The 10,385-nt window shown below is 45.4% G+C and overlaps 1 protein-coding gene across 1 annotated transcript; it reads right to left on the minus strand.

Annotated features, from left to right (window-relative positions):
• Positions 1-705: 705 nt before the first annotated feature.
• RBM22 (RNA binding motif protein 22) lies at positions 706-9,187 on the minus strand. The gene is made up of 11 exons (XM_014607467.3): positions 9,078-9,187; positions 8,687-8,740; positions 7,773-7,802; positions 5,853-5,985; positions 5,001-5,101; positions 4,672-4,844; positions 3,780-3,980; positions 3,017-3,181; positions 2,518-2,606; positions 1,815-1,946; positions 706-1,171 (listed from the first exon to the last, which is right to left on the minus strand). Exons 1-11 carry the CDS (start codon positions 9,129-9,131, stop codon positions 1,041-1,043), a joined length of 1,263 nt encoding a protein of 420 aa, XP_014462953.1. The 5' UTR covers positions 9,132-9,187; the 3' UTR covers positions 706-1,040.
• Positions 9,188-10,385: the final 1,198 nt, after the last annotated feature.

The following is a 10,385-nucleotide window of genomic DNA, read 5'->3' on the forward strand; positions in this document are numbered from 1 at the left end:
GTTTCTTTTTACAAGATGTCTACAGATCAGTTACCTTGGAGCCAGACATAAATAGCTTCCCATCCGCTAGCCAGGCTCCTACTCACTATATTAAGTTGCAGACTTTATACAGGAAACAGATGTTCGGGGTTGTACGCTGAGCGCAGACTTAAAAACATCACACGTACTCATCAAAACAAGGAGTGGCTTGGTCCATTTCACGCTGGAAGAGGGATTTAACCCGCAGAGCATAAAAGCCCCGATTCCCATTCCCAGAATACAGACGGCATCAGTTTGTAGTCACATTAGTGCCTCATACTTGCAGTTTCAACAAGACTCGCTCCCCTTGAAACCCAGTGGCTCCAGTCAGGGGCATGCTGGTGGTCTGCATTACCTAGCACCTGACTGGCTTTGGTGATGTAGGATTCTCCATGGTTTCTCAGAATCAGAAACAAAACACCCAATTTTCCTCCTAGCAGACAGTATGAAAAAGAAGAGACATATTGGGAAGTGGAGAGCGAAGTCCCTGGAACTGTGTGTACCTGATTTTAGTGTGCTTCCACCCCTGTGTTGTGCCCCATTTCCACATTTCAACAGCAAATTGCTGGCTACCCGAGTCTGGAAAGAACAGTGGCAGAAGGCTCCCCAGGTCAGTCCAAGCAGAGCCCCCGGTGCTTGTTAAGCTGCAAATTGCTAAAATAGCCAACTGGCTTGAAGAAGCTTGGGTTTTGGTTTTTTTCCAGGAGACATTTATTTCAAAAAAAATGTGCAAAACTGGATACACCGATGGGGCTGCAATCATAGAACAGTTCATTCATGGACCCTCTCCATAATTCCTCTCCCTCCCCCCACCCGCCCACCCACAACAGTAAGTGAAAGATGCAGGGTATGATAATGATCCGATTAGCTAGTGGCAACATAACAGAGCTCAGCTCACCCTGTGTGCACTGGCAAGGAAGCAAGGCTTAGCCTCCAGCTCGCCCACAGCTGAACATATTATGCTACCATGGAAACTAAAGAAAAATGACATGCGCGCAATCCGTGAACGCGGCGGAGGTGTGCTAGGGGCTGCTGTGCTTCCCAGCGTGGGCGCCCATCCTCTGTGGGTCTTGAGAAGGATAGTGGATGGGACCTGGGGCTCTCATGAAGGGAGGTGGGGGCCCCATGGCATGGAACATGTGAGGCCCAAAACCTGCAGGCACAGAAGGAAAGTGTCAGATACAGGAGTTCCTGACCTGGTCTATGCCACTGCCACCTGTCATTCACCCACTTACGCGGAAGCACAATCCACTGATCCCTAGGCTCAGATGCTCCCTTCCGCTCCTTCCCAATGGCCCCAATACATTTATCCCCCTACTGTCCTTTGTGCCAGCCCAATGGGCAGTGATCTCGAGCCCCAGAAGCAGCGTTGTCCAACAAAGGTTGCAAATGCCATTTCTACAAGTTCCTGCTCCCTTTCCCCTGGCATTATGTTCTGAATATCTAAACATCCTTGGTTTCACTACCAAGAATAGCAGAGGCATCCAGTGCAGCTGGACAAACCCATCACTTCCCTAAATTTCATGGGAATAAGGCTCTGCTACTTGAATGTACAACCACTCAAACACTGGCTTTCATGATCTGTTCAGAAGTCGCACTTCAAAATTATGCTCGGCTAAGCAAGATGGGTCTCTGTGGAATCCATAAGAACCCACCTGATACTGCAGGATTTTGGGCAGACATTATCTCTCTGTGGGCAGTCTGGCTTCACAAAACATCGGTTCAGCAGCCTGTGTTTTTTCATCAGCCCACATGGCATGCAGCAAATACTAGAGCGAGGAAGATAAATGAATTACCTGGAGGTGGTGGTGGAGCTATGCCAGGAGGTGGCGGCAGGGCAATGTTAACCACGGCAGGAGGGCCACTGGGAGGTAGGTTGAAATAGTTTGCAGATGCTTCTTCTTCAGCTGCTGGAGGAGGGGGAAGAGCTGTGGGGGGACAAACCTGCCTCGGTTACTGCTGAGACTCTTATATCAGGGGAAAGAGACTAAGTCTCTCAGAGCACTGCAATGAGCTCTTCCAGCAGGGCTTCTGCTTCTAGTGTGCATCCAACATCAGCTGCAGCCCCTGAACACTTCCTGCCATCCCTTCCACAGGAAAGCCACCAGAGTCTGATCCTGAACAGGCACCAACTTGCCTTCTCTAACAGGTGACATCAAATACAAAGGATTCACTAGCCCAAAGGCCTGGTTATCTGACTTGAATCCTCCTCTCCTACCCGCTGTACCTCCTTGTTCATTCTGCAAATAGGCCTGTGCCATGACTTTCTTTGTAACCAACACCCCCCGGCCCCTCGTTGACCACAAATGTAAGATTCTTTAGCCAGGTTGTATGTAACTGCAGGTTCACCAAGTACCTGGGGAAGTCAAATATACTGTTTCTATTCCCAGCTTCCACTGACATACAGAGTATAACCCTGGTCTGCTTTATGGCAACAAGGCAGCAGCTGTGCTGTGCTTGAGGGCAATACCTGGAAATGAAAGGAAAGCTTTCCCTTACCTCCTGGGAGTCCTGGCACTGGTTCCAGCTTTATGCCAGAATCTGTAGTACCTTCTTTCTCCTTCTCTTTTCCTCTTGCTGCTTGGGACCTGAAATCCAAGCCCAGTGCATTAGAACCAGAGAGGCTGTCAGGTACTCATGGATTCCCAAACATAATTAATTTTATAATTACACCAATTTTAGAAGCACTTCCCTCAGAGGCCAAGAATTGAGAATACAGTATTAACAGCAAGGAAAAAGGAGTTGATGATGTAGCTGGAAACAGCATACCCCAAGAAACCACTTAAAGTTACCCTCCAACATGCCACTCACCACTCAGGTGAAGTAAATACCCAGGAGGCTTTTACATACTTGCTTCCTGTTTTGGTTCATCAAGACCACTCCTGAGTTGAAGCAGTAGTACTTGAAGCTGAAGCCTTAATCTAAGAGCAGACTTTCCAACACCACAATCTAGCCCTATCTTTAAAAAAAGAAATAAATGCTTTTGCCCCTCACTCACCTCCCCCACTTGACGTTGAGCCTGCGACCATTGACGATGAGCTTGTTAAAGGACTTCTCAGCAGCCACTTCTGCAGCTTGCCGCGTGGCAAACTGGATGAACGCACACTGCTGCCTCTGGACCACTGTTATCGTCCTGATCTCTCCGAACTGGTAGAAGTGATTTCTGCAAGAAAGGATCACAAAATGCGACACTGCTCAATTCCATGCAGTGCACACTGCTTTACAGTGCTAAATGCTCACTCTCTTATGAATACAGATCCTTTCACTTCTCCGTTGGCAATTCAAATCCAGCTTTAGAACCAAAGGCAGACAAATGACCGTCTGTGACTGCTGCCGCCTCTCCTGTGTACCATTACGGCAAGGTTGTGCCAGGCTCTGACATGCATTTTCTCAGAGCTTATGCAGATGGGGACTATGTAATTGCACAATGGGATTCTCAGAGCTTTGACAGGGATGACTCAGCATCCTTGCAGGGAGTTGTCAACATGTCAAACGTTGCTGAGATTTGTTATTCTTGCCCTCGGGAAGACTGCGCTCTACTAGCCAGCTTCCAGTCAGGAAAAACTGAACAAAACCTTTCAGCCCTTTGGGAAAAGAAAAGGGGTTCCTTGACAGAAGACCCCTTTCACTATCATTTAGGCACAGCAACACAGATGAAAGGTTTGCCAAGGTGATCACTGTCACAAACACACCACAGGGCTAGACTTTAGACAGTCAGAGAAGCTAACGCAAGCCTGAAGATGAGAGATGCACCTCCATACCTGAGATCAGTCTCAGTGATAGTGTCTCCGAGACCTCCCACATACAGCGTAGTAATGCTCTTGTCATCAGGCGGGTCCAGACGAGGCATGGTTGAAGCCCGTTTCAGAAGCTTGTCAGCCACGGGGTCATTAATACCATAGTAACGGTCCTTGATGTTCTGATCAGCCAAAGGATCATCTGGGTCTGTAGGTTTCTCATGTCTATAAAAGCATCATAAAACGGCACTGTTAGAGCTGCATCAGCCTACCAGGACTGTTACCGTCACTTCTCTTCAGCAGTTTTGCAACTAACCCAGTTAACACTGTTCAGGCGACTGTATCAAAACGGAGCACATGCTTACTAACTTATTATAGCAACCTCCGGCCCACAGAGCCATTTGATCTAGCCCACGGATGTGGAGTTCTGGCAGCAGTCACTCTCCCTGTGCTTCTGTGGGGAACAGTGCTGGCTGTTCCTGGGTCCTAGCACACCCACCCACCTCTGACCTGCAGCCTTGAAAGGTTTTCAACTGCTATATTTTAGCATGTGCAATCTACACTTCTGAAGGAATGGCAGCTCCAGGAGTCAGGTTTCAAACACAGTACAGATCACCGATTATGGGACAATCAAGGATGTATAGATTGATCATTTAAACAGAGAGAGTATACAGTGTAAGAAAAAACTGCACTTATAGCATCTGATCTTTCAGCTGACTGCTCAACATAAGCAGCCAAGACTTAAGATACTTGCTGGAATAAAACAATTAATTCATTAGGATACAGGTCTAGTCACTAGTGCAACATCTGCCTGAATGTTTATCAAGGCATTTCACTACCTCCCCCGCTATTTTGGAGAACCCCAAGGGGCTGCCCTCAAGTATGGTCACTCCATTAGCTGTAATGACAACTGTACCTGTAAGGACACTCTTCCCCTCGCTTACATTCTCCTTTCACCCAGAAGGAACAGATGTGCGGGCGGTTGCGTTTGTAGTATGGGGTGGTCCGAGCCAGCTTAAGCAACATATCACTAGTTGAAGTAGCTTTTCCTAGAGCGCCAACTGGCCTTGTGCCATCAGAGTTTGAGATCTAGGCAGCAAATAAAGACAGGGAATGAAAAATGACAGGTTACTGATGCACATAATCAGAAAAACAAGAAAGCTTCCAAGATTATCCAATTTGTTCCATTTGCAGTTTATGTGAAGTAGTCCAGCACAAGTCATGGTAACTAATGCATTTCCTTACCTCTCTCTCCATATTCTGGGTGTAGTACTCTTTATTAACATCAGATTTAGGCATGTCATCTTTCAAGGAGAGTCCTGCATCCCGGACCTGGATAGGCAAACCTATAATGGACGAACAGAATTAGTATTGATCAAGAGAAAGAGCTGAAGCAGCACGTCCTAAGGTAACTGTATTCAAAGAAAGGGGCCAGGAAGAAGCATTTTCCTGTAATAATTTGTTTTATATTACATCAATTAAAATCCCCTAGGAATCATTAAATACTGATTTGATTGAAAAATAAGTATTACTTCATAGGGCCAAGAAAGGAACTAAATAGACTGAAAGTTTGTCTAGTGTCAGTATAGCTTTTAAGTGCTTTTGTCAAGTCTGCTATAACACTTCTAGATACAGGATCCAGGTAATCTCAAATCTCTTTTATTTTCTGTTGATCACTGCTAAAAGGAGTGTTCCAGTCTGGCAACAGAAAGCTAGCATGGTTCATATTTTTTGTAGCTCAACAATTCTAATGCTCTCAACACTGATGTCAAATGGACCTATGCTTAATGTCCAAACAGACTTGGAAATCCATAGCAAAATGGGTTATATGAAAAATGGGTGGAATAATTGTCAGAAACGATTTAATTCTTCCTAAGCTGGAATGTTTTATGCAAACCAGGCATACAGGTTAGAATCAGGTGTGCATTCGGAGTCATTTTTGGAGGGATCTGATTAATTTAGTTGAGCTGCCCCAAACAGCCATTAGAGATAAATACAGATTTAGGGATGTATTATAATTAAGCGAAGACAGGAGACAAGGAGAGTTAGTCTTGATTTGGACATCCCGTTTTAGGTGAAATGGTTGTTGGCACATACCATATTCCAGGTCGAGCAGACAGGTTTGACAGACATTCTTCAGCTTGCTGCAGGTCTGGCATACTTCTGTCTTCTTAAAGCGCATACGAACGCCGGGGCACCAGCGAAACACCGTGAAGGGCCTGGCACAGATCTGAGACAGAGAAAGTGGCAATTTGCATTCTAATTCTTCCAGGAAACTCCAACCCTAACAGGTGCCCCATCCCTGCCAATCATTTGCCTAATTTCAACACTACAATTCCAGCTTAAAAAAAAACTTAGCTCAAAAAGACCTTTCTTGAATTCACTAAATTGTCAGGAAACATTCTGGTGGGATTTGCTTGCAATGATTTGAAAGTTCAAGGCAGCCTTGTTGGAGCATAAGGCAAGGAAGTGTTCAACTGTGCTCCAGAAGTCACTAGAATCTGGTCACAGGAATTCAGGCCCACCCAAAGCAGGATGGCCCTACTGTGGAGCAACGTGTACTGTCTGTGCCAGGGGGGATGTACTTGCTTTCACCATATGCAGGAACTGTAGTGGGAGAGCCGGATCTCAGGGCACTAGTTGTTCTTGACTGAGATTATGGCTGGCTGGAGGAAACAATGTATTTCAGCTCCCCCACTAGGTTGCTACCAGACCTTATGTTTTATGTTTCCAAGGGACAGCACTAAGAGTCCTGCTTTTCTTCTTTTATGGAAGCTATTTCTTGCATATAGAATCACACAACATTAGGGTTGGAAGGGACCTCAGGAGGTCACCTCTAGTCCAACCCCCATCCCTGCTCAAAGCAGGACCAGCCCCAACTACACAATCCCAGCCAAAACTTTGTCTACCCGGGTCGTAAAAAATTCCAAGGATGGAGACTCCCCAACCTCTCCTAGGTAACCTGTTCCAGTGTTTTACCCCTCTCCTAGTGAGAAAATTGTTCCTAATATCCAAACTAAACTTCCCTCGCTGCAATTTGACACCATTGCTCCTTGCTCTCTCATCTGCCACCAGTGAGAACAGTCTAGCTCCATATCTCTAGGTCCATATCTACCATGGACCACTGGAAGGCAGGGGCATTACAGTGATTTATAGGAAATCTGCGCTCCATCTAGCATGTTCCCAAGGGTAAAGTGAGCAGGAAGTAAACCTGCAAGAAGGAAATGCTAGACTGGGTGACATACATGCAACAAAAACCCAGTACAGTGCAACCATGCTGTGCTGTTGCCTCTTTTGATGATAAAATAACCGATAACTGACATATGTTGAAGCCATTTTGAGGGCTCTTTTCTTTTTTCACTCTCTCCTTCCTACAAAACGTGCATTATTACCTTTCCTTCAAATGCCAAAGAGCCAAACCCTGCATCCTTTAGCATCAGCCTAGGGTTTCTGTGGGGTTCTAAGGAGCGTGTTTGAACGCAAAACCACAATCAACAAGGCAATGAGAAACACAGATAACTAAGCAATAGATGCCGCCAACAGAATTATGGTTTATCTGACAATGTCTTTTTCACATCTTTCTAAGTTCCACATAAGAGAAGGAAGTTTTACAAAGTCAGCATTTTATTTATAGAAATATTTTTTCTTGACAGTCTATTTTATATTTGCAGTGAAAGCCATTTTTGTTTGAGTGCAATTATTTTCTTGCAGAGTTTGAAACCTAAACATCACAGTGTCCTGCTATCCCAACAGAGGACAGCCTAAATGGTGAAAAAAGGAAACAGACCTAAGCCAATCCTGAGAACTAGTCACCTATAACCTTACTCGTGTGAGAAGATCTACTGATGCTGATGAACAAATCGCATGAGCAGATTTACTTTGCACAATTGGACTATTAATGCATTCATATGGTTAAGCACATACTTTGCCAATTTCAAGACTGGAATCTCTCTCAGAAACTAACCTGCGAATACAGAAGCCAGCTCCTAAAATAATAATAAACCCAAAAAAACTTACCTTACACTCCTTTCCATATTTCTCTTTGGTCTGGAACAAAATAAAACAACAATTACTAAAAAAAAAAATGACATCATAACAATTTAATGCTAAGATCCATAGATTATAGAGTCGGACGGGACCCAATGGATCATCGTGTCCGAAAGGTTATCTTGTAAGGCATCCCTCCCCCATGTCCTACTGCTTTAATCTATTCCACCCAAACGTGCGTATGCCTCATTGCCCCAGATAAGGCACGTTTTCCTTCTGCTCAGGTTGCATTAGAGACACCTCGCTCGTTATTTTCACTGTATCAGCATGTCATCACAAGAAAAATGACACCAAACCCCTTTCAATTTTTACAGCAATATTCAACACAATGCTTAAAAATGTTTCAAAGAAACCTCTCAAGTCTGTCTTGGGGCTTTTAACGCTCATGGTCAGCCATCGCACATGCATAAAATAAGAAAATAAACCCATTCTCCATGTCTGGAAAAAGACCACGATCGCGTTCACGATTAGCACATCCGAATCCCACGAAGACCCAAGACGTGCGCCCTCCTCATTAGAGACAAAGGTGTGCCGATTTCATCTCAAATATCAGATCCAGCCAATAGCTGTCATCGTTTCATAGCTGTTAGGGGCCGCAAGGGACGTTTCGGGGGGTCTGATGGCGACGCCTCCCCGGCCTCGTCCCCGTTTGCGGGCATCTTGCTGCCTGGTTCACTCAAGCCGACGCTGACGTCCTCTGGACCCGCGTTTCACATTAACAGACACACGTTAAAAGCCCTGGACCTAGACCACGTGGCAGAGGCGATCTCTTTTTGTTAGATCAAGAGGGTTTTGGGGTTTTTTGTTGCAAAAATGTAGTCGGTCCTAATCAAAGGCGTCACCTCTACGCCAAGACGGCTACAGCCCGGGGAACGGTCACGTACCATTCGGATGTAGGGGTTTTCTCCGAGGCATGTCTGACACAGGATGGGGAAGTCCTGCATCAAAGAAGGTAAAAAAACCCCGAAATAAATCAATCAAGTCAGGACTAAACATCAGAGCTCGTGTCTAAGCTGCTGCTCCCGTCCCCGCCAAGGCCCACAAACCACCCGACAGCAGCACAAGGGGTAAAGGAGCCCCGTGCCCGACCCAAGCTTGCCACGCTTTGCTGGCTCCCCCCCAGGAGCAGGCCTCAGGCCGGCAGCAGGCCCCTGGCTGCCCCCTGCCCCCCTGGCAAGGCCCAGGGGCGGGGGAGGGGGGCCGAGCCCCAGGCAAGGCCCAGGGGAAGGGCAGGGGGGCCGAGCCCCAGGCAGAGGCCCCGGGCGCCGCCCTCACCGCGTCCTCCCAGTTCTGCCGGTTGTAGGTGTTGGAGCCCAGCGACGTCGCCATCTTGGAGCCGGCGCCAGCAGCCACCGGAAGTCAGGGCCCAGCGCGGGCAGGAAGTGCCACCCGCGCCGCTCTTGCCTTCGCCCGACCATAGAGAGGGGCCTTCCTCAGGCTCCCTTCGCTCCCGGAAGGGGTCGGCGCCTCCCGGAAGTGGCCCGGTCTGCCCCGCCGGAAGTGGGAGAGACCACTCTGTCCCGCGCCGGGGGCCGCAGGCGGCTCCAGAAGTTTGTTTTTTGCTATTATATGAATGCATTTATTAATAAAGTCGTTAATAACATTATTATTATTTATCCATTAAAATAAACATTTTATCTATTAAATTAATAAATTAATTACATTACGATTAGATTATGAATTCAATATAGGAATTAGATTTGGATTGTTAATATTAATAACATAAATATTAATAATAAACTAAATGTTTATTAATTAAATTAATGAATTACTGTTAATTATATTACAATAAACTATGAATTTAATGTGAATTAGATTTTGGGTTATTAATAACAGTATCAATAAATGTCTTAAAATATTTATCAATGAAATTAATAAATTACTGTTAGTTAATTATATTAAAATTAAAGTATGAATTCAATGCATTAAATGTTCAGCTATTAAAATATTTATTAATATTAATAAAGTTATTATCTATTAAAAGAAACATTGTCTCTTTAAATAAGTTGCTGTTAATTAATTCTGTTACAGGTCAATTTTGATTTCATACATTAAATTCATTTTTGGCTGCCACTCACTTTGCATCTCATGGTAGAGGTGATCTCTTTTATTAGACCAGCTAGATTTTTGCAAATAAATGTGTCTTTGTTTGTAAGATTTTGGGCACAAGCACCCTTCAGGCATAAGAGTTTTAGGGGGTGCCCTGAGGTTGAGACCTAAGATTATAAAAATGAAAGGCTTCACGCGTATTTGGTACAGCGCTGCCAATTGCTGAGGAGGCAACGATTTCTTAGGGCGATGCCTCATTTCTATGGGATTAGTTGCATCATCTGACAAATGTTTCTCCTCCAGAAGTGGTGGGGCACAGCATCATCCAGTGGACAGTACCAGCTGTGTCCAAGCAGGAAGCAGAAGAAACTTTTTGCCAAAGTTTAGCTGTAAAAAATGTCAAGCGAGCCGAGCTGAATTTAGCCCGTATCATTAAGAAATGGAGCAGCAAGTGTGAGTTTCCCTAGTGTCCTCCGAGGAGGAAGGATGGTTACATTGCTCTTTAATACTGTTCTTGAATAAAGGTAACAAAAC

The sequence above is a fragment of the Alligator mississippiensis genome, chromosome 9 (assembly GCF_030867095.1).
Source record: "Alligator mississippiensis isolate rAllMis1 chromosome 9, rAllMis1, whole genome shotgun sequence".
Classification (NCBI taxonomy): Eukaryota; Metazoa; Chordata; order Crocodylia; family Alligatoridae; genus Alligator; species Alligator mississippiensis.